The 25,713-nt window shown below is 43.5% G+C and overlaps 1 protein-coding gene across 2 annotated transcripts in view; it reads right to left on the bottom strand.

Annotated features, from left to right (window-relative positions):
* SPON1 (spondin 1) overlaps positions 1 to 25,713 on the bottom strand; it is a 1,249,069-nt gene that overhangs the window by 840,669 nt on the left and 382,687 nt on the right. For both annotated transcript variants that reach the window (XM_078680877.1, XM_078680876.1), the window contains exon 4: positions 14,600 to 14,673. In XM_078680877.1, the coding sequence (XP_078537003.1) occupies positions 14,600 to 14,673 (74 nt within the window). The remainder of the gene's footprint in view (positions 1 to 14,599; positions 14,674 to 25,713) is intronic.

Here is a 25,713-nt window from a genome sequence, read left to right as displayed (position 1 = left end):
TGTCACCTTCTCCCTGAATTCCCACTGTAAATCTCCATGTTGACATGTAGTTATTTGAATGTGGCTACAGCTTATTACAAAAAGATACATCTAGGAAGGTTATCATGAGAACCTTTGCAAGCCTACTCTGATAGCTGCTGAGTGTCCCATCGTGTAACAATGATCTGATCTATTAAATGAAACATGATTATCTAGCATGTCCTGGTTAAATCATGGAATTTCAACCTACAGCAAGAGTTTCTTTCATGAATATACTTATTCATTATAAGTAAGTCTCCCTGTTTTCCGTTTTTAATGATTTTTGCAGATACAGACAGAAAACATTTATTTTCTTGTCTGTATTTATTTTAAAATGTGGATAAAAACGGAAATTGGGTTGCTTTTTGAGTAATTCTAAATACTGTCTGCCATGACTGCCAGGCTAATAGCTGTGTATATTGATAGTTAAGGGGGTTAAAAAAGAAAGTAATTTTAGTAAAGAGGCTTTAACAGCAGTAGATATGCACAAGGTTGATACTGAAATTTGCATATTTCCATATAAGTGCACTGATTTATCTTCTGCGAGTGTTCACGGCACTGAAACCTGGCAGACATTCAAGCATGAGTGCATATTTATCGGTTAAATAAATGTGGAACTATACTAATTTCAGCTTGATTTTTCCACAAAACCCACAATAAATATGGATAAATACAGACCAAATTAGCAAAAGATAAATATGGATAAATACAGAAAGAAATGTCAAAAAAATAAATACCATAAAACCAGGAGCCCTAATTATAAGCATATGGCAGAAGAAACAATCTAAAATATAATGAAGTCATATGGTGTGAGGAAGGAAAGAAATACATTTTGCAGCAAACAGCACATTTCACGAGGATGTCAAATTCTACAGTTCAGTTATAACGTTAAATCATCATTTTAGAAAAAGCGTTCCTTTTCTTAAAGGGATAGGAAAGAATCAAGAACATTTTGTGGCCTTATGGTTAAAAAACAATAGAAATGGAAGTTTTTTGCAGAAATAAGCAGCATTTTCACTTTTTGCACATTTAATAAAAACACTTTTTCACATCACCATTTTGATATGCATTTACTGTGTTATGGTTAAAGCACATTTCTGTATTATTATGAGGTTACATTTTCCTAAAAAGTTTTAACTTCCACAGTAGAAAACTGCTGAGAAGGTAAAGTTCAGAGGGGCAAGGCAGCCGGCAGTGTCGGAGAAAGAGGTGTCGTTGTTAGGGTGCTGCTGGATGAAGTCGCAATGATGATGATTAGTCCCTTGTTTGGAAGTCAAAGCAAGAAGAACCTGAAGGCTGTAGCCAATGAGGGGTCCATGAGGCCAGATACCCCTTCTGTGAGACATCGCTAAACAGGATTAGCAACTGCTGTGGCAAACATAGGAGGAGCTGCAATGACAGTGAGGCCAACCTGCATGTACCTTTGGTGGATAGACATACAGGTAGGTCCAGGTCACCTCAGGAGTACTTTTTGGTCAACATGTTTCCAAGTCCTGAGTTTTGGATTTGGGCTATCTGGGAACGAACATTTAGCACCACTTCCAAGGGTTCAAGACTGGAGAGGCAGCACTTGGAGGGTCAGGACTCACACAGGAAGAGCCCAGGTGTGGTTACAAGTCGGTTGGAGCCATTCTGTTACTGAGGCTCTGGTGAGGAGGCCAAACAACTATCCCTTGGAAGTCCTGGTTTTAAGGAGAAGAGCAATACTCAGGCAGCAGGGCAGACCTCTGGGCAAAGCAGTTTTCCAAAGTACGCAGTAGGTCACAGTAGCAGGCAGTCCTCTCAGAGTCCTTCAGCAGGTCCAAAAAGGGTCCTCACAAGGGTCCTATCTTTATACCTGCTTCTTTCTTTTAAAAAGTGGGGACACATCTGAAGACTTCTCCCCACTGAAGTGACTAAATTTCCTGCCTCCCTGCCCAGGCCTCACTCTGCCTGTGGGCACAAAAAGCTGATAAAACGTTCTCTGTGTGAGAGCTGGGCATGGGCATAGACTATTGAAGTGTACGTGGGGCTATGCTTAGCTCAACCCCTCATCCTGCCTGAGATAGTTCATCCAGGCACACCTAGTTACTCTATTGTGTGGTTGTCTGGAAGGAAAACACAAAGGCCAACTACGCTCAGTCATGTGACCTTTGAACAGCCTGCAGGCACCAAATGGTTAAGACCAGAAAATGGCAACTTTCTAAAAGTAACGGACACACAAATGATGGATGGAATACAGAGCAAATCAAACATTAACCCCCAGTCAAGAGATCTGGGTTAAATCCATTGTTATTTTGCTCACCATGCCACCCCAGTTAAGACGCAGCCATATGCAAATCAGTCTTGACTCTGTGCCTCATGGGAACAGTGCAGCCCGAATTGCTAAGCCAGGTCCTCCATGGACCGGAAGCAAGCATTCTGGGACCGGTTTCAGGGCATCACCCCTCATAAGTCAGGCTAGCATGAATCCAGTGGCACAGTGAGACCGGGACCCACATTTGGGCATACCTGGCTCACTTAGGGCGAGAAAGCAAAAGACACATAGATGATGGATGGAATGCAAAGCAAATCAAACATTCACCCTCAGTCAAGAGATCTGGGTTAAATCCCTAATATTTTTGCACACCATGCCACCCCAGTTTAGACCCAGCCAGGTCCTCTCTGGACCGGAAACAAGCTTCCTGGTGCCAGTTTCGGGGCATCACCCCTCATCAGCCAGATTACCATGAATCCACTGGCACAGTGAACCCGGGACCCACGTTTGGGCATACCTGGCGCACATAGGATGAGAAAGCAAAAGACACACAGATGATGGAGAGACGGCAGAGCAAACTGAACATTCACCCACTGTTGGGACGGGAAGTCTTCTGCATGTCTTTGGAGAGAGTGCTTCCCCTGCCTTAAGCTAATCTCCAGACAAGTCACTCAAAAGCTACTGTATGGTTTCTAGATCCCTACCTGAGTGCATGACAACCATACATGTCCATTGAGGGTCTCCCTGTTAATATAGCTTGGCTATGAGGTTGAGGGGGCATGCCTAGTGCACACCTATTTTTCATAGAGTGGAGACTGCCCTCTCTACCCAGGCTGTGGTAGACTGAGCGTATGGCAGCAATAAATCTATAGTCAGGAGGGGTGACACTAGTCACCCTCCTGATCACTTCTATGCAGTCTATCCCTTGCCTGGGGTCCTGTTACCTTTGTCTACCTGATCTGTGTTTGAGAGCCAGTGGGTGTACTGGGGAAAAATGGTGAGTTGAGCCATTGTGTGAAATGTGAGCTTTTCTGATGGACATCCCAGCACCCCCCTGGCCCCTCCCCATTTCCTTGGAGAGGCCTGGTGGGCTAGGGTAGACACTCAGCTCTTATCTGGGTTTAGCTGCACTAACCATCCTAATAGGACCATCCCCCCTTGGTCAGTGCCTCCTGGTCGGGAGTTAATTAAAATTGCTCTTTAGGGAATAGCACAGGCTGGTACTAGGAAAAACAGTAGGTCATCTGTGAATGCTTTGGTCAGGCATTGAACACACCATGAAGGGTTGGTGATTGGAGGTGTTATCAGGTTGCAAAAGTAGCAGAACCTCTGATTGGATCAGCCTATCAATCAGAGGTAATAAAGGTCTGGTGGTCAGTTGGTGTTCAAGACTGGTCTGTGTCTGAAGAGGCGGCCACAAAAGGTTCCTCCATAGGAATCCAGTCGTGACCCACGGTGGGAAGGCAAGATAAAGAAACTTGCTCACTACGTCTGGAATTTTGGGAGCTGGTGTGCAAAGGAAGCTTGCAGCACACCAAGGGAGCTGGTGTGGAAAGGAAGTTTACAGCACATCAAGGGAGCCATGGAAGGGGAAGTTTGATGATGCTTGGAGATGAGATCTCTGACCCTAAACACCTCCCCTATGCTGAGGCAGCCTGTACAAGCAGAGGCTGGGGAATAAAGGCCAGGTAAACAGGCCCCCACGTTTATTTTTGTAATATCTTGGTAAATGGCACTCTGTCCAGCCACTACCCTCCTACAGTGGCTACTGGACTAGTGGTACTCCAGTAAACTGTGCCAGTACATCAGGCACCTGTGATCCGATCGTTGATGCCACTAGAGCAGTGGCCTCACTCTGGACAGAAGGGCACTTCTGTTGCTTTGGGTGTGGGTTATGGGGCTGATCAAGAACCTTTCACTTCACATCATATGTTGAAACCATATCCTTTCAATCCAAAGATTGGTATCATGGCCCTAGCGAATGAGAGCAACATGGTTTGTAATATGCAATTCTAACTGTGTGTTTTTGTGTTAACGGTGTTTTTAGAGTGCTTGGCGTCTAGTTGCTATAATACTGTTTGGGGTCAGAACTCTGGCCAGAGGGTTGTTGAGACATCTGTTTTTCACTGTTTATCCTAGCTTTATGTGTAGTATAATTCTCTTGTATGTATTAAAGTACTTTTATTTTATAAAAAGTAAAGCACTATCTGGACATTGATTGTATCAGCTGGTAATAAGGTCAGCACTGTATTCTGAATGTCTAACCCCATCTTACCTCCTTGAGTAAGAGTAAGCCTTAGACTGCTCTGTCTCACTACCATGAGAGAGTCAAGGGCTGGAGAGAAGTACTTGGATATCCAGTTTTGGGTCCACCAGTACTGAGGCCCCAGGACACCAGTGGGGAACAATCCAGTTGATGCGATTGGAACGCAGTAACCCCTAAGTGCCCTGATGCCCATACTGCCAAGCAAGGTCCTTCCTGGACCGGAAATAAGCATCCTAGGACCAGTTTCAGGGAATTACCCTTCATCAGCCAGGCTAGCTAGAATCCCAAGGGACAGTAAGCCCGGGCCCCACATCTGGGCATACCCGGCGCACTTAGGGTGAGAAAGCAAAAGACACACAGATGATGTACGGAATGTAGAGCAAATCAATCATTCATCCCCAGTCAAGAGATCTGGGTTATATCCATTGTTTTGTGCTCACCATGCCACCCCAGTTTAGACCCAGTCATATGCAAATTAGTCTTGACCCTGTGCCCCATGGGAACAGTCTAGGCAGAAATACCAAGCCAGGTCCTCACTGGACCAGAAACAAGTATCCTGGGACCGGTTTTGGGGCATCAGCCCTCATCAGCTAGGCTAGCATGAGTCTAGTGGCACTGCGAGCAATTGAAGCTAACCTGGCTGATGAGGGGTGTTAACCCGAAACCAGTCCCAGGATGCTTGTTTCTGGTCCAGGGGAAGACCTGGCTTGGCAGTTCAGGCTGGAATTTTGACATGTGGGACAGGGTCAAGACTGATTTGCAAATGTCTAGGTCTGAACCCGGGTTGCCAATTGAGCTGAAGAACTATGATGGATTCAACCTAGATCTGTGAATGGGGGTGAGTGTCTGAAAAGTTTCAGCGCTCCATCCATCATCTCTTTGTGTTTGCTTTGTTAGCCTTTAGTTGGCAGGGTATACCCAGATGCTGGTCCCTTGTTCACTTTGCCACAGGTTTCAAGCTCGCCTGGCTGATGAGTGGTATTACCCTGAAACCAGTCCCAAGATGCTTGTTTCCAGTGCAGGGAAGACCTGGCTTGGCAGATCGGGCTGGACTGTTCTCATTGGGGATAGCATCAAGACCATTTTTCATTTGTATATGCCTGAACTTGGCTTGCAAAGTGAGCAAAAGAACGATGATGGATTCTACCCAAATCTATGACTGGGGGTGAGTGTCTGAAAAGATTCAGCACTCTGTCCATCATCTATTTGTGTTTGCTTTGTTCGTCCTAAGTTGGCAGGGTATGCCCAAACGTGGGTACCTTGCTAACTTTGCAACTGGATTTAAGCTAGCCTGGCTGATGAGGGGTGTTACCTTGAAACTGGTCCCATGATGCTTGTTTCCAGTCCAGGGAATACCTGGCTTGGCAGGTCGGGCTGGACTGTTCCAATGAGGGCAACCGTCAAACCTAACTTGCATGTGGCTAGGTCTGAATTGGGGTGGTAAAGTGAGCTAAAGAACGATGATGGATTCAAAATAGATCTGTGACTGGGGGTGAGTATCTGAAAAGATTCAGCAATCCGTCCATCATCTCTTTGTGTTTGCTTTGTTCGCCTTCAGTTGGGAGGGTATGTCCAGAAGTGGGTCCCTTGCTCACTTTGCCACTGGATTCAAGCTAGCCTGGTAGATGAAGGGTGTTACTGCGAAACTGGTCCCATGATGCTTGCTTCCAGTCCAGGGAATACCTGGCTTGGCAGGTCGGGCTGGACTGTTCTCATGAGGGACAGGGTCAAAACTGATTTGCATACAGCTAGGTTTGAACTGGGGTGGCAAAGTGAGCTAAAGAACGATGATGGATTCAACCCAGATCTGTGACTGTAGGTGAGTGTTTGGAACGTTTCAGCGCTCAGTCCATCATCTCATTGTGCTTGCTTTGTTCGCCCAAAGTTGGCAGGGTGTGACCAGACGTGGGTCCCTTGCTCACTCTGTCACTGGATTCAAGCTAGCCTAGTTGATGAGGGTTGTTACCCCAAAACCGGTCCCAGGTTGCTTGTCTCCGGTCCAGGTAAGACCTGACTTGGCAGTTCGTGCTGGACTGTTCCAATGAAGGACAGGGTTAAATCTAATGTGTATATGGCTGGGTCTGAATTGGGGTGGGGAAGTGAGCTAAAGAACATTGATGGATTCAATACAGCTCTGTGAATGAGGGTGAGTGGCTGAAAAGTGTCCGTGCTCTGTTCATGATTTCCTTGTGTTTGCTTTGTTTGCCCTAAGTTGGTGGGGTAATCCCAGGTGTGGGTCCCTTGCTCAATTTGCCCCTGGATTCAAAGTAGCCTGGCTAATGAGGGGTGTTATCCCAATACTGGCCCCAGGATGCTTGTTTCAGGTCCAGCGAAGACCTGGCTCGTCAATCCGTGCTGGACTGTTCCCATGATGAGCAGGTTCAAGCCTGATTTGCATTTGGCTATGTATGAACTCCTATGGCAAAGTGAGCTAAAGAACAATGATGGATTCAACCCTAATCTGTGACTGGGGGTGAGTGTCTGAAAGGTTTCAGCGTTCCGTCCATCATCTCTTTGTGTTTGCATTGTTCGCCCTAAGTTGGCAGGGTATGCCCAGATGTGATCCCTTGCTCATTATGCTGCTGATTCAAGCTAGCCTATCTGATGTGGTGTGTTACCCCGAAACCAGTCCCAGGATGCTTTTTTTCCGGTCCTGGGAACACCTGGCTTGGCAGTTTAGGCTAAACTGTTTCAATGAGTGACAGGGTCAAGACTGATTTGTATATGGCAAAGGGAGCTAAAGAAGGATCATGGATTCAGGCCAGATCTGTCACAGGGGTTTAGTGTCTGAAAAGTTTCAGCACTCTGCCCAGCATCTCTTTTTGTGTGCTTTGTTCGCTCTAAGTTGCCAGGTTATGCCCAGACATTGGTCCCTTGCTCACTTTGGCACTGGATTCAAGCTAGCCTGTCCGATGATGGGTGTTACCCTGAAACCGGCCCCAGGATGCTTGTTTCCGGTCCAGAAAAGACCTGGTTGGGTAGTTCACGCTGGTCAGTTCCCATGAGGGACAGGGTCAAGACTGATTTGCATATGGGTAGGTCTGAACTGGGGTTGCAAAGTGAGCTAAAGAATGATGATTCTTTCAGCCCAGAACTGTGTCTGGGGAGAGTGTCTGAAAAGCTTCAGCGCTCTGTCTTTCATCCCTTTGTGCTTGCTTTGTTTGACCTAAATTTGCAGGGTATGCCCAGACATGGGTCCCTTGCTCACTTTGCCACTGGATTCAAGCTTGCCTGGCAAATAAGGGGTGTTACCATGAAAACTGTCCCAGGATGCTTGTTTGTGGTCCAGGGAAGACCTGGCTTGGCACATCAGGCAGGACTGTTCCCATGAGGGACAGGGTCATGGCTGAGTTGCATATGGCTAGGTCAGAAAAATCAAAAGATATAATTTATTAAATGGAATAAGGTAACCCAATGTTATCCAGTGGGAAAGACAGGCCTCACAGTAGTGAAAAACTAATTTGAGAATTATTCACTACCAGAACACCTAAAACTTAAAGTACATGCACAACCCTTTAATTACAATGCATCCTGTCCTATGGGCAGTCTAGGTTCTACTTTAGGGGTGGCTTCTATGCATTAAACGGCAGTTTTAGGCCTGGCAAAGGGGTTGAATTGGCAGTTTAAAACTTCATAAATTCTGCAATGGCAGACCTGGGACATGTTTTAAGGGGCTCCTTCAGTGGGTGGCACAATAGATACTGCAGGTCTACTAGTAGTATTTAGTTTACAGGCCCCTGGTACATGGTTGGTATACCAGTGTATTAGGGACTTACAAACAAATTAAATATGTCAATCAGGTGTATGCTAATTTTACCATGTTTTAGGGGGTAAGCGCAAGCACTTTAGCACTGGTTAGCAGTAGCATAGTGCATAGAGTCCCAAGGCAACAAAAATGAATTCAGAAAAATAAGAAGGGCGACTGTAAAAGATTTGGGGTAAGATCACCCTAAAACTGACCGGTCTAACACAGTGCTAGGACGTTTTAGCGCCTAAATCTTCTTTTGCATGTATCATGCTGTTTCTATGTTTCTTGACTATGTTGTCATTTATTTGTGTTAGCGAGTTGTGTTGTGCTTCTTTCAATTTATGCTACACTACTAGCTGGTTTACTTCTGTTTCATCACAGGAGAAGCATACACTTAAAGTACCAAAGAATCACCAACATTTCATTCAGCTGAAACACAGCGGTAGGACTTCAAAATCTATGTAACAGGGGAATTACAACAGTTTTCAAATTCCACAAAATATATAACTGATCTTCAAATATTTATGACAGTCACCTCCAAATGATACCTTAGTGGTGTTTCATCTTACTCTGTTGTATAAATGCTAAGATAGTTTTACAGTACACAGAGTACATTCTGTGCGTAATCGCTTAGTGAAGTCATTTACCAGAGAACTGTCACATCTAATCCCTTAAACTATCTCAGTTATCAAGACCTCAGAGCACTGAAACTCTAATTGAATTGCATATCTTGATATCCAGGATTCTCAACTGTTCCTTATGAAGCTTCATGTGAGCATCTTCTCCAGGCTTTGTTTGATAACCAATGCAGGATGAAACTGTGAACGGTGGCGACAGTTCCAAAGGAGACACTGCGAAGTCCCTACTTCCTCCACCAAGATCTGTGAAGATTTTTGCAAACTGTTGTGGGTGACCCCCTAGTCAAAAAAATTGATTTTGTTTCCTCTCCTGAGATTTTGAGTGCCTAGGATTGAAGGCTAATTAGTGAAATGGATAGTAATACATGCTATTGTGGACCATATTTGAAGGCTGGCAGGAACATTTAATTGCTCTAAAATTATGAGTTTATGTGCTTTTACCAAATCATATTCAAAGAATGACAGGCATTCCAAACAAGGTATACGTCTAAGTGCCTCTCTCCCCAGCTGTGTTACTCGTTGTTCTCATTGAGGCACGGCCTATGACTGGAGCTCCCTGTTTGCAGCGTGCAACCCATTTGGTTTGTGTCTTAACTCGATTTGATCATCCTTACCTGCTGTTCCTGAAATTAATATCAGCTTTATTTTCTGAAGCCAAGCAGGGTTCTGGCCATTCGGCTTGAGGCCTTGCCAACATTGAATCTTATACCGAAAACCGGTCGACTGAGGTGAACTGTGTTGAAAAGGAAGACAAACAATTCTGCATGTCATGTACCTCTGCCCTGTTAGAAGCTCAGAGACACTTGCTCGGGGCGCCGCTCAATGCTCTAAAAGGCCAGTTATGCAGATAGGCCGTTATAGTGGCCTTAGACCCTGTAAACAAAATACTGAATGAATGCTTGACCTTCTCGACAAGGAGGATTACAAGGTGGAATATCTTCGTTGGCACAGAAGTGGTGTTATTAACAGTGTTATTGTTTTATATCAGAAGGCCACGTTTTTTGCATCGATTCAAGATTAACAGTGTTGTTTTCATTCTACAATTGTAATTGACAACACTGTGCCTCTTCTCCTACTTTTGGGATCGCATATAGGAGTTTTACTGGCACATGCAACAACAATGCCATTTGCGATTCCTTATTAGCGAACAATAAGGATTCGCTAATAAGTAATAGCAAAAGGCTATGCATGTAGAAATCGCTTAGAAAATAGCGATTTCTAAACATTCATTAATTGCGACTCGCAATTAAGGAATACCGCCCCATTAATTCCTATGGGCCTTGAGGCCCATAGGAATGAATGAGAAGGCATTCTCAATTTGTGATTCTCAATTAGAGAATCGCAAACTGAGAATGCAATTTCAAGGGTGCCAGGATGTCAAAAGAACACCCTGTTGTACACCTGAACTTTAGTGCATTTTACAAAGTTTTTGCAAATTACCATGAAGGACAACTTCATGGTAATTTTCTCCCCCTATAAGCGAAATCGCGATTTTTTTTTACTTTAAAGCATTGCATTTAAGGAATCTCAATTTGAGATTCCTTAAATGCAATCACAATTTAATTAATTGCAATTTAGAGATTACTTAAATTGCAATTTTTGCATTTGGGATGATGCATCCCAAATGCAAAAATACAGGTTGCAAAGGGGCAGATTCTGAGAATCTGCCCCTTTGCGACCGGTTTTTGCTTTGATGCATGTGGGCCTTAATTATTTAAAACAGGTGCAGCTAGCTGAAATGGAAAGTGTTTTTTTATGATAGGATGAACATAAACCACAAATGAGCATTGACCAGCTACTAGCCACCTGGCACTCTCTTTCACTGCACTGGCGCGTTTAGAACGAATGATGTTCTAAAGCAAATTAAGGACTTTGATGAAATCTGTTTAGCTCCTTACATTTGATCTGCACCTTAATCCCCTACTTTGTGAGTTTGCTTTGCTAAGGATTTAATTAACCATGAAATAAAAATACATTTAAATGTGGATTTGAATGAGCTCGAGTACAGGTATAACTCATGCAGGTGAATGCTGCCTTCATTGAAAAGGATCAGGTTTTACTCTGCTGTTGAAGCATTGATATTCAATCACCAAAATGGCAAGAATAGTGACATGGAGAGAAACTGTGCGACCTTTAAACCTGAATCTCCCCAGCGAGTGATGTCATATGACCTTATTACATACCAATAATTGCCATTACGTAAGTTCCATAAATACAGTAAATAGACAAATCCCTATTTTAGTTTTCTTCCAGATGAAGGTGCAGACAGGATATGCGAAAGGAATATTATTTGTTTGAGGATATTATGCGACAAAACACAGACCAGCTGTGCCCCTAGATGACACCCAAGTGACAGCCACGTGTCGAAGCCTTGAATTACCATGTTAGTGACTGCACCTTGGAAACATATCCAGCTAATTTTAAATTAAATTCACTTCTGATCACCAGAAATGGGAGAAGCTGCCTTCTCAGCTTTTATCATGAAAAGCTGAAGGTGTTAAATTGTGAAACAATTTTCACGACCTAAAAACTATTTCACAATCTGGGAAAGAAACCAAGATGTAATTTATCTCTCCTTTCAAGGAGGTAGATTTCAGCGCAATTGAGATGAACGGTCTTCCTCTTTCTATGCTATATCTTGTTATGCTGCGCGGGCAGCGTGTCCACGTATATGCTGCAATTGGCTCCCACAAGAGGCAACAATATCAGCAAATCGGATTAGGACATGTGAAAATTTATGAGAGAACTGGAGTCTTGGCAGGTTTTCCACATCCCTTGAGACTTTGTAGGTTCTGTTAAGTTGATGTAAAAGAAAAGCAAGTACAGATCCGTTCAGCTGGGAACACCCTAAAGACATCATGCGATCCCTTCGCCCCTTGCTGCAAAGCAAGCTATTGTCCTGTGAACTGATGGTATTTAACCTGTTAATGGGTTCTGAAGATAAAGCTTTAAGCCTTGCATTATGAATGTTGGGGCCGTTTAGTTAGACTGCAACTGCTAAGCTGAGGCCCAATTTATAATATAAAAGGTCATTTGAAGATCTGTGATAAACAGCTTATCATTTTTTATCATCTATATGATTCAATGTATACCATTACTACAGTGTTAATTACATAAAACATAAAATGCAGGTGTTCTACGAATACCAGTAACAATAAGGTAATTGAGCTGGCACAGGATCTAGTGGGGTTGAACTGAGGATATTAAGCTGATTTAAACTGACACAGGGTAGGCCTTTGTGTGGGATGGTGACAAAATATGTGGCCATGACTCTGCCAGTGTTGTACCTATGTGGATATTAGTAGGAGTGCCATTTAACTAGCTACCATGTTAATGCTGATGGCGTTCTTTTGACCAGGGACTTTGTAGTTGGGGCCTCCAAATTGATCCAGATGGGGTTGTTGCTCTGAGTGCAATCGGCTGTAAATCAGTTTTCTAAGCAGTGATATTTGTGCGGATCTTGCTTCCATGAGAGAAGAAATTTGATTTGCATGTAATTTTGTATTGTTTATTTAGAATGTATGATTTAAGATGCATAGGGCGTTGAAAAACATACTCCATGGACCTTGGAGACAGTTGAGGTCCTGTTGTGTTTCAGTATTTTGTGTATAGTAGATCCTGGCTGATGTCTTTGTGGCAACAATAGTTGAGGAAGATGTATTTTAATACTGTAGGTGGAAAAACATTTTTACTGATTTGATTGAGGATAAAACAGCTTTGTCAAAGTCCATGTGCTTGATTCGGCAATGGGATGGGCAATCAAATTGATGTCCCTCAACTATTATTTATTTGTCTGACGGCAAGGTCTTGACAAAGTAAGCATAGTTATAAAAGGTGAAGTGAATGGAATGAACCAGGGAGGGGAGGGCACTGAGGTATGCTTTAAAAAATATGGGTGACCGCTTACAACAGTTTAGATGCTAAATGGAACTGAAGCTACTTGTGATATATTATTGAAGTAGGTGGGTGTGTGTCATGTATCAGAATGTTTAAGGTATATTGGAAAACAATGTGAAAGGTTTATATGTTAGAAAATGATAACTTTTTAAGTACGCAGTGCTTTACTAGTTAGTATAGCATGTTTAAACTACAATAAATTGTCTTTCTGAATGACTCAAGGGCTTTTTATATCTTGTTAACAAACTTCAGCCATCACTGTATATCATGTTTACAAATTCAAATAGGTGTGTGCCACAGGGGTATAAAATGTTACTTATGATAATTAACAATTTAGTCCAAAATTGTTCATAAAATGCTATAACATTCACAACTTTATACAAATCCATTTCATTTTAATAAACTAATGGCAATGTGAGACAAATATATTCTTAAGCCCCTATCAAGCTATAAAAGCAGAACACTTCTTCAGACTTTTTTGTCTTGTCTCATGTTTCGGAAGATAATTTGTCATCTGAAATTTCATGTGTCCTCCTAGGAGAAAATATATTTTAAAAAGTCTTCTATATATAGTAGTGATCATTGCTAAAGTACGAGTGCTCCCTGTGTAAATTGTGATTGCTTATCCATGATTGGCATATTTGATTTACTGGTAAGTCTCTAGTAAATTGCACTGAGTGTGCCAGGGCCTGTAAATGAAAAGCTGCTAGCAGCACTGGTTGAGCCACCCACATGAGTAGCCCTGTAAATGTGTCTCAGACCTACCTCTGCAGTGTTTTTGAGCGCAGTTGTATACTGCCATGTTGACTTGGCAAGTGCACCCACTTGCAACTTTAAAATATCTTATACATTTATAATTTTAAAATAGAGCAGCAAATTGCTGTTCATGAGACGTCCTATTGACACTGTGAGTGGAAAATAGAGTGAGCATAGGTGAATATATAGGTAAATATAACGATGTGTGTAAAATGGCACGAGGTGTATTCAACAGACTGAGCACCCTGTTTCTGTAAATATGATATAGATTAACTAAATGTGTACTGCTCTAACAAAGAAATAAAAGACTTAAAATTAAGCATCCATTACTTTCGTATAACATTTTTACTGTGCCATAACACGCATGCTGTGGGCACCTGGACGTGTATTATGAACAGTAATTGGAGGAACAGAATGAGAAACAAATACCTTATTTATCTATGCTGTATGGGGTTTATGTACATTAGTGTATGGATCTTGGGAGCTTCAAAGCGTTAAAAAATAAATAAAATTACCAATTATTTTACAGGCAGTCACATACTGGAACATTTTCTGTACCACAGAGAATAATGAATCTTAGATTGAAACATTTTAGACAGAATACAAAAAAAGAAGGGTTTTAACAAAAAATACATACTGCACTTTCATCATATGCTGGATGTAATTACCATTCTGCAAAAAAATCCTAGTCTCCACCAGTAGGAGCCCCCACTATGAGATTTAGGCCTTATGTTATTCCTGACTGCCAATAATATCACATTTTGGAGGGAAATATATATTTCCTATGCATAAATCTTGTTTTTAAAATATACTTGACGTTCATACTGGATAAGGACACCGATTATGAAGAAATGTTGATGGCTTAAAATGTTTATCTATTCCCAACAGTAATCATTATCTCAAACGTTGCCCCAGAAAAAGCAGGCAAAGTTGTTATTCAAAAACATGTTTTCATCATTTAATGAGCTTTCTTGCTAGAGTATATAACATTTGCTAAATAAATGCGCGTCTCTTCTTTTTCGAACAATAGATGACCTTACCTTGTTCACAGAGTCTCTTGGTAAGGGAGCCGTCATCTTGAAAATAAATAATCCTTTTCTGCACAATGCTTGCCCTGCAAAGAAAGGAACATGAAGCACTTAATTGGTTTTCCTCATCTCAAAGATGGAGACCAGCTGAACTTATTAGAGTGCACCTTCTCCACATTGTGGACGCACAGTACTAATGCTTTTGTTGTGTGTCCTTACTGTTCCTAACCTTCATTTATACAATGGTACATAACCCACTAGTTATGCCCACCACCTTGGAATACTGATGGTAAGGGGACATAAACACCATTCCAAATAAAACGAAGTCTTTAAAAACAATGTTTTTTTCATAAGTAACTGAGATCTACTTTTTCACTCTCCCATCATGCATTTACCCTGCTTTTAGAAGCAACGTTCCCCCATCTAGTAAACAAGAATGAGATGTCACATAGGCGATTCCTTCCGTTTTTTTCTTTAGGCACATTTAAGTTAATGCAGAAACAACACTATGCTGCTGTTACATATTGTGTTACCTGACTGGTGATAGGCTCCTGATAATTTGCATATAATACTACCCTTTTTTGCTATATTCTGCAGAAGTAGGATCACAATTTATTTAGACCCATCCATCCTGGAGGTTGCGTTATTATTACATTTAAAGTTTGCCTTCATAGCTCAGAAAGAACAAATGCACATTGTCTAGTTTAACTTCACACCGATTACTTAATTGAAAAGAGTATGCTTCAAGTCCCAATTACTGTGAAAATCAGGGAATATTGCTATTGCAAAATATGTAATTTATTCCTGAAGGAACAGCACTGCAAATATTCAAGGTCAAGTATTGGTAATAGTGCAGGACAAAGTATCACCTGTTGGTATCATGGCTGTGCCAGGAATAATCTCAAGTTGTACGCTTGCTACTGAATGATGAGAAATAAGTCTCAATTGTTCTTTGTATGGTTTTCTTAAACATAATTTATATTTTAGTTGGGAAGCAAATACTATGTGCAACTTTGTAGCCAACCAACTAAAGGTCTGGCCCAGGGTGTGTTGAAGGGAACACCTCTATGGGAGACAGACGGGGAAATACAGGTTTCTTAGAGATGCATTTAGAAAAGATGGTAGTGGATGGGGAGAGCATTTAGGGAACAAATCATCAGGAATACTAAGGCAAAGCTGGTGTGTTGTAAACACTAGAGTAATCAATGGAGAGAGCAAGGGTTTTGAGGGGCGAGTCCCGTCCCCAAATATGTAACCAAGAAAACAATGTGGGCTAGCCCGCTATGTGGAAGTAGTGGAATATCAATTAGTATTCCAGGTCACTTGTGAGTGTGGCTTATCAGCTGGGCACAATAGGTTTTTGTTTATAAACTCCTCACAGACCAACCTGGTTGGTGTCATGCTTCATCATCGGGGTCCAACCAGGCAGCCGAATGCCGCCTGGTTGTGCTTCTACGCCTGACTGCAGCAGAGCAGGTGTCGTGCAACAGTGTGATGTGGATGAAGGTGAGTAATACAAGGCACCTCTGGGGGTCCTTACCCAATACTTTATTCGTGGCGGCCCAGGATGTAAGTTAAAAGTATGTGATGCAACTACAAGTAAAAAATTATGACTACTTAGTTGACCAGGTGTTGGCGGTCTACATGTTTCAGTCCCAGAGGAAAAATTGGCGGGACTTTCGGCTGGGTACCCATGGCCGGGACGCCGTGGGTACCAGGCTAGGTTTTCCGCAGGAGACTTCCAACTATCAAATTGTACACGGGAGAGCCTCTCCCCGCGCCCGATCTTCTGGATTAGATCCTCTAGCGAAGATTTTTCTCGCATACCTGCAGTGCCTGTAAGTAACACAGCTGCATCTTTTTACCTTTTTCCACACACCTTAGCGCGTGTGTAGGAGATTTTTTACATGTGGCACTACTTTTTGCCACTCACTCACTTCTTCTTGGTCCTGACGAAAGTCCCGCCAATTTTTCCTCTGGGACTGAAACATGTGGACCGCCAACACCTGGTCAACTAAGTAGTCATAATTTTTCTACTTGTAGTTGCATCACATACTTTTAACTTACACCATGGGCCGCCACAAATAAAGTATTGGGTAAGGACCCCCAGAGGTGCATTTTATTACTCACCTTCATCCACATCACACTGTTGCACGACACCTGCTCCGCTGCAGTCAGGCGTAGAAGCACAACCAGGCGGCATTCGGCTGCCTGGTTGGACCCCGATGATGAAGCATGACACCAAACAGGTTGGTGTGTGAGGGGTTTATAAACAAAAACCCATTGTGCCCAGCTGATAAGCCACACTCACAAGTGACCTGGAATACTAATTGATATTCCACTACTTCCACATAGCGGGCTAGTCCACATTGTTTTCTGTGTTGTAAACACTACCAGTGCCGATGCCCACATTGAAATTAGGCAGCTGTAGCGATTTAAACTGCTGGTGTATTGCTTTCAAATGCATACACCTATACAACAAAATATGCTGGCAGCTTGGGCCAATGTTATTTTTAGTCATTTGAGGGGTAACAATAAGGAAAGAGACATTAGTTTCCTTCCAGATAAGTGGGGAAATGGCCTGTTTTCCGAATTCCATAACAGTGCACTAATGTGCCAATCTGTATCATTTATTGTTTGTCTTTAATATAAAGATAAAGAAAAAAAAGCAGCACTCTACTGTGGCACCAGACTGAAATGTATCCACTAGGAAGATAAAGGTGGCATGAAGCCTGGTCTTGCAGCTGAAGGTGATCTTCTTGAAAGTCCCCCATGCCAAGCCAAGGAAACCTGTGAATGCACCCTTCACATGCATGTTTAAGCCTACTAAGTTCTGGTATAATTTATGTTGGAGATTGGCCCATAACCAGTGGCGTAATAGTTCTGAATTGTCATTTAAAGCTGGCAGATACAGGAGGAGCCACCACAACAGCATGCAACATGCCACCTTAATTTATTGATGTGCTACCCATCTACCCAGCTACCCAGCTTCTGTTCAATATGGGCCAGTGATCACATTAACAAAGCTTCCTATTGGAGGGAGGCTCAACCCATCATCAATGAGGCTTATATAATGCATTATCCAAGCTATTATATGTAGAGGGGCTTAGATGATAACTATAATATTATTTTAACTGCATTTGGATCAAGGACGACATTCTAAAGTTTTTTTAAAGTGCAGATTAGTGGGTGACCATGAGTGGGAAATATGATGTAATTTAATCACTTTTTCCTTAAGTTCTTGAGAGTTGCATTATATGCTTGTACACTACCTGCAGTACCATGTGACATGGAATTGGCTTGGTACAAAGATTTAGGCCATGCCCTGTGTCTAATATCTGTGACTGCAGGGCCCACTGGCTACGTCTTTTGTATAATGAACTAAGGGCATTTCCTTTGGCCTTACGTTGATCATGGACCTGCTGTGGAGCTCAACATCGTAGGACAGCTATGAACGACAGTGAAGCTTATAATGTTCATATCCTTCCATAAAGATTCACAAATGGATAGTGGAATTCAAACAATGCCCAAAAGGTGTTGTTTTTTTCTTTTATTAACAGTGATATTTTCCAATCCTTGTGGGTGACATCTTGGTCTCCTTAGTGGTGGATAATGCTCACTGTACACCTATCTGGTCCAAGAAACGTTTTTGTGAAATTAATTCCTTGGATAGGGCTGGTGGTCTATTGATCTTAAATTAGGATCAGAAATGATCATGTTCAACATCGGGATGTCGAACATATTGTAACATCAGCTTAATATTTTTTGGGTCTGTGAAACAACACTTCTAATTGATAAGATCGCTGAAATGTTTTACACAGTCAGAAAATGTACATGAAGCAAATTGGAGTCTCTAGTTGACAGAGATATGCACACAGTCCAAGCAGGGACCATCAATATAGTCTGATACACACCATGAATTAACCTGTCCTCACCCTCTTGTAGCTTGGCACAGAGCAGGAAGGCTTAATTTAAAAGACAATGTATAAAGCATTTGTGGAACACTTTTTACAGTGCAACAGTGAAAACACCACACCAAATAATCCACACTAGGTTAGGACCATAGAGCTTAATCTATTGAACAAAAGGAGACCAACGAGACCAACATGATGAAAATCCAATAAGTAGAACCAGAGTTATGAATGTTTTAAGATTACATTGCAATATACAGCTTAAAAGCATAAAGCGCCAACCAGGGACATCTGGTCGTGTTGGACCGGGTCAAATCCGAAAAGTCAAGCTAACCACGATGGAGCATGGAACAGCAGAGGAAAACCCACATCCAAGAGCCCAGAACTTGATTGGCATCACTTGGCGCAGTAGGACCCACAGATGTCAGAGTCCGGGTGCTAGCTGGAAGGTTGTAGGCAGTCTTTGATGACTCTGAGACTGTAGAATGTACTGAGTTGGTGGTGTCAAGGGTCCAGTACTCATACCCAGTTGTGCCTTTGAATTGAGGGAATCTTCTAAGAAGTACAGGCGCAGCTTCAATACGAGTTTCCGTCTTAGGCGGAAACTTGTATTGAAGCCGCTTATGGAGATGTGACGGGTGCTTCTGATCGAACTTATCATGGCTCCACGACTATAGAAAATAAAAAAGACTTGGCTATTTTCATTTCACTTGCTCGGACAAATTTGATTACATTTACGGTGAATCTTATACAAAGAATTTTGTACATTGGCAAACCTGTGCTTAAATGACTATAGTGCTCAATGCATATGAATAAGCCTTGAGGAAGCCCGCAAAGGGCGAAAACGCGTGTCGGCTGTGGAACATTGTGTTTTAAAAGAAGTAAAGTCTGAATTTTCTTCACAATGTGACTCTCCTGGATTGGAAAAGAGTGTTCCTACAAGAATACGAATTGAAGATTCTGCACAGAGGATAAAAGGGTGTTTTGTTTTTGTTGATGTGTTCTATTATTAGCAGCTTGTCATTATGGTTACCCATGACCAACAGCAAGTTCACTACTCCATAAATGAAATACTAAACCAGATCTGTTTCTTCTAATCGTGAAAATGTTTTCAATTAATTCTAGTGATTATGTATTCACTTACTTTAAAGAAGTCGATAAAAACGAAGAACACTAACAACATTTATCGTATCTTTGTGTTTCCTCTCAAAACAGATGGTTCTTACTGTATGATGTCATAACTTTTGGAAACTTAGACTCTACCATAGTGTAACTTGAAATGTCTAAAGTTCCTAGAAATTGGTTCTTTGGATTTACACAGAGCTGTGGAAATGTTGTTTTCTACTAGGGAAGAAACATGCTTAATTTAGCTTTGTTTCAGTTAGCAGCAACAGACAGTACTAGGCTGCATTTTTTGACGTTCACTGCCAGAGTGTCATATGCCCTACTGAAATATTTGAGAAATACTCTTACCTTACTTCCAGAAAATACTAGGAAGGGCATTATCCATGCCTTAATGTCCTCAAGACTAGACTATGCAAACATCCTTCTCCCTGGCTCTCCTCAGGAGCTGATAAACAGATTAAAGAGGGTACAGAGCACACACGGCTGCCTGTCTGGTGTTTAATATCTCACTTCACCACTCAATTCATAAGGGTTTGAGATCCCTTCATTGGCTACTGGTGAGCCAAAGAATAACATTTAAAACCCTCCTAGTTACGTTTAAGGCTTTGCAACAAACAGCTCCCTTCAGCATCCAAAACAAGATAAAAAAAATACCTACCTCACAGAAATCTTCGCTCTACTGAGCATCCCATGGATACACAAATCAAGAGAGGGAGGCTGGGCTTTTTCTTTCCTGCCCCAAAGTTTTTGGAATTCCCTACCCAACCCTCTGCGAAGTATTTCCTTAGAGGCTATTTTTAGGGCTCACCTAAAGACCGACTTTTCAAAGAAATCTGACACTCCTCTGTGGTTGCCTCTTCTTCTTTCTGTAATTATTAGGCTTTTTCTTTTAGTCTCTTGCTGCTTTGCAACTATCACCAGGACACTCCGGTTGGAGTAGCTATCGCATGCTACAAAAACATTTCATTCATTCACTCATGTTTAAATGTTGTGCGCAATCATTTTTGCCGTTTTCTTTCCAGAAAATCATTGAAATTCAATGTGCAATGTATCTTTTCTCCAGCTTCCTTGGTCTAAGTGATGTGATTGAAACTTTTGAAGGGTATGAGCCAAACCTTTGGCAACTCCACTGGCTCTCTATCAAAAAGAGGATCACCTTCAAGCTCCTCAAACATGCCTACAAGGCTCTACTCAACGCAGGACCAGAATATCGGAAACACCGCCTTGCTTTCCACATACCCGCTAGACAACTCTGCTCCGCCCAACTCACCCTGGCCTCTGTCCCAAGGATCCACAAGACCAGAACCAGATGAAGATCATTTTCCTACCTCGCTGTCAAGCCCCTCCACCTCAGGCAATCCGTTTTGTTGACCCAGTTCAAGAAGGACGTCATGACCTGACTCTTCGATTGAACCTCCACACCCAGACGGATCAACAGCCCCCCCCCCCAGCTCCTTGAGACCTTCATGGGTGAGTAGCCTCACTTTAAAAACCCATGATTGATTGATTAATTGATGTCCATAGTTATGGCTGTGCAGAACAATTCCTCAAATTCAGTTTTGTTTCTGTGTAACTAATGGTTGAGTGGGTTAATATCCAATGAAATCATTTCAAAGTAGATGTTGTTTGGGTGGTTTGGAAACTAACAGTCTGATTTGTTTACTGAGCAAATACATTTTTGTATTACCTTTTTAATGTAAAATCTTTCTATAAATTGTGTGCTGTCTTCGTCTAAAATCTTATGCAGAGATATATGTTCCACAAAACTGTACACCCAACTGACTTAAAATTGTACAGTAGGCACTCAAATCACATCTAACTAGAGTGTCCCCAATTTCCTGATTGCAGACAGATGCACCTAACACTCTGATTGCAGCTTCATCTTAATTTGCAGTGGATGACCTCAGGAGTGTAAATGATGTTGAGTACGCAATATTACACTTGTGCAAAAATTACCTTTGGCGCCTGCACCCCTGGTACTTAATACCTGGATGTGCACCTCTGAGTGTGAGGTCTTTTTGAGGCGATACGAGATTAGCAGAAGAAGGGTTTACATCAGACTTGACAGTTCTAAGCTACACAAAGCAAAATGTAGGCTTACATCATCCTTTACAGTACGGGGTAGGAAGAGGCTAAATGAACAACAGCTTATGTCAGGTCAGTTTAGTTCAGTTTATCATTGTTCAATTTAAAATAATCAAACATAAAAGATAAAGGAAAAAAACAATACATATAAAATCATCATGAAATTCAGTCTGGATCCGATAGTCTCCTGGTTCTGACTGCTCCAAACAGGAAATAGGCAACATGATAGCAGAAATAAACATTAGGTAAAAATTGAAGATAGTGTAGTTTGTTTTTAAAGACATTCTTTGTTGAAAACCAGAAACAGACATATTAACAATAGCCATAATAAACTATGTCACAGAGAGAATGAAAGGGTACAACATACGCTCATCTAAACCATAAAATTACTCCAAAATAAAAGTACTAGTTTAACTTGTTCAAAATGAGTTTTATTCATCAGAAAAATGTACTTCTTTAAGGGCTATAAATACAACAAAACTTAATAATGAAGGGTATCATGTCAAGAGACCATGTCACATGGACAAGGAGTTAAGTCAGAATCTTTTACCTTGCCCCTCTGGATTGTCAACAGGCAGTGGGCAAGATACATTATAAATCATGTCAGAAGAAAGCAAGGGTGGTTAGAATTTGCAAAAGAGAGGTATGGCTCTATAGCCTGGGTGGTTTTAACCATTACGAATTACCTAACCAGAGGCCAGAGGTTTATTCATAGCTCCCATTTCTCTTTCGGATTGTTTGCTGATGTGAAAGGCTTTGGTTGTCCATATTAAGTCTGCCTGGGTGATAAAGCTAGGGCAGTGACAAACGTCAGGGCAGCCTAAGAGCTTAAAGCTCTGCTCTACGTATCTGACACATTGTATTGCAATAACATGATCAAGGCCACAACAATAATCTATGAATAATCAGGTCACCTTAGCCTCAGGTTTAAACCACACATAAAGCCTTTATGGGCAAAATTTGCGAATTCGTGTTCCGCGAATTTGCGCGAAATCGAAGTCGCAATACGCAAAATCCGTGAATTCGTGCGAATATGCAGATTTTTGTTTTTTTGCGTGTTCGCTGGGTTTTTTGCGTGTTCGCGGGTTTTTTTGCGTGTTCGCGGGCCGCTTGCATGGAGAAGTTACCCATGCGGTCGTGTATGGGCACAGCACCCTCTGAATCACCACTGCCACCCTCTGGTTCATCACTGCCACCCTCTGGTTTACCACTGCCACCCTCTGGTTCACCCCTGCCACCCTCTGGTTCACCACTGCCACCCTCTAGTTCACCCCTGCCACCCTCTGGTTCAGCACTGCCACTCTCTTGTTCACCCCTGCCACCCTCAGGTTCAGCACTGTCACCCTCTGGTTCACCACTGCCTCCCTCTGGTTCACGACTGCCACCATCTGGTTCATCACAGCACCTCTGGTTCACCACTGCCACCCTCTGGTTAACCACTGTCACCCTCTGGTTCAGCACTGCCACCCTCTGGTTCACCACTGCCACCCTCTGGTTCACCCCTGCCACCCTCTGGTTCACCACTGCCACCCTCTGTTTCATCACAGCACCCTCTGGTTCACCCCTGCCACCCTCTGGTTCAGCACTGTCACCCTCTGGTTCACCACTGCCACACTCTGGTTCACGACTGCCACCCTCTGGTTCATCACAGCACCTCTGGTTCACCACAGCCACCCTCTGGTTCATCACTTCCACCCTCTGGTTCACCACTGCCACCCTCTGGTTCACCCCTGTCACCCTCTGGTTCAGCACTGCCACTCTCTTGTTCACCCCTGCCACCCTCTGGTTCAGCACTGTCACCCTCTGGTTCACCACTGCCACCCTCCGGTTCACGACTGCCACCATCTGATTCATCACAGCACCTCTGGTTCACCACTGCCTCCCTCTGGTTCAGCGCTGCCACCCTCTGGTTCACCACTGCCACTCTCTGGTTCACCACTGCCACCCTCTGGTTCACCCATGCCACCCTCAGGTTCACCACTGCCACCCTCTGGTTCACCCCTGCCACCATCTGGTTCATCACTGTCACCCTCTGGTTCATCACTGCCACCCTCTGGTTCACCCCTGTCACCCTTTGGTTCCCCCCTGCCACCCTCTGGTTCATCACTGTCACCCTCTGGTTCATCACTGCCACCCTCTGGTTCACCACTGCCACCCTCTACCGAGACCATTTGTGACGCAGCGGCCGCACAAAAGATGCGCCATGGTGCTGGGTATTAACAATGCGACGCATCTGAGAGATGCGTCACATTGTAAAGCCCTGCGCCATCAGGAGGCGTTCGGGCGCAGGGTAGGGCGTTCCTGCGCAGGAACGCCTTCTAAAAGTGGCTGAGTGAAATCTACAAGATTTCACTCAGTCACTTTTAGGCCAATGCTGCCTCAAAACCCTGCGCCTGCTTGAAGCAGGCGCAAGGCTTGATGCAGCATTGGGGAGATAGGGCCCCCCGGAGCATTGCTGGAGCTGCGTCGCAAGCGCGATGCAGCTCCAGCACTGCGCCGTTTTTACGGCACAGATGTGTGACGCATCTGTGCCGTTTTTGCCACATGGTCCGCCGCACCATGGGTGGCGGAGCTGCGGCGCACAATAACTGGACCATCCCTGGGGATGCGCCAGTTATTGTGAATCTGCTCTATACATTTAGCCAACGAGGGAGCACGTACTGATTAGACAGTAGAATGTACTCCAGTTGAGTGGAGGTATTGCACAAAAAGGTGGCATCTTCGTGGACAAACACGCAGTGCGGGATTCATTCTGCCCCCTGTTAGACTCGTTTTTTGTGCCCTTCTGCCCTCTGTTAAACTCGTTTTTCCCTTGTTTTTCTGCCCTTCTGCCCTCTGTTACACTCGTTTTTCCCTTGTTTTTCTGCCCTTCTGCCCCCTGTTAGACTCGTTTTTTGTGCCCTCTGTTAGACTCATTTTCCCTTGTTTTTCTGCCCTTCTGCCCTCTGTTAGACTCGTTTTTTGTGCCCTTCTGCCCTCTGTTATTCCCTTATTTTTGTGCCCTTCTGCCCTCTGTTAGATTCGTTTTTTGTTCCCTTCTGCCCTCTGTTAGACTCGTTTTTGTGCCTTTCTGCCCCGTTAGACTCGTTTTTTGTGCCCTTCTGCCCTCTGTTAGACTCATTTTTCCCTTGTTTTTCGGCCCTTCTGTCCTCTGTTAGACTGTTTTTTTCTGCCCTTCTGCCCTCTGTTAGACTCGTTTTCCCTTGTTTTTCTGCCCTTCTGCCCTTTGTTAGACTGCTTTTTGTACCTTTCTGCCCTCTGCATCACCACATCATCACTCAGTGCTACCCCAGCATCACTCAGCACCACCACATTATCACTCAGCACCACCACATTATCACTCAGCACCACCACAGCACCACTCAGCACCACCACAGCATCACTCAGCACCACCACAGCATCACTCAGCACCACCACAGCATCACTCAGCACCACCACAGCATCACTCAGCACCACCACATTATCATTCAGCACCTCCACAGCACCACTCAGCACCACCACAGCATCACTCAGCACCACCACAGCATCACTCAGCACCACCACAGCACCACTCAGCACCACCACAGCATCACTCAGCACCATCACAGCATCACTCAGCACCATCACAGCACCACTCAGCACCACCACAGCACCACTCAGCGCCACCACAGCATAACTCAGTGCCACCACAGCATCACTCAGCGCCACCACATTATCACTCAGCACCACCACAGCACCACTCAGCACCACCACAGCATCACTCAGCACCACCACAGCATCACTCAGCACCACCACAGCACCAATCAGCACCACCACAGCACCACTCATCGCCACCACAGCATCACTCAGCACCACGACAGCATCACTCAGCACCACCAAATTATCACTCAGCACCACCACAGCACCACTCGGCACCACCACAGCATCACTCAGCACCACCCCCGCATCACTCAGCACCATCCCAGTATCACTCAGCACCACCACAGCACCACTCAGCATCACCACAGCACCACTCAGCACCACCAC

This window comes from Lissotriton helveticus, chromosome 3_1 (genome assembly GCF_964261635.1).
Source record: "Lissotriton helveticus chromosome 3_1, aLisHel1.1, whole genome shotgun sequence".
NCBI classification, from domain to species: Eukaryota; Metazoa; Chordata; class Amphibia; order Caudata; family Salamandridae; genus Lissotriton; species Lissotriton helveticus.
Note: the sequence above shows the minus strand (reverse complement) of the source record. Positions and strands in the feature narration are given on the sequence as shown.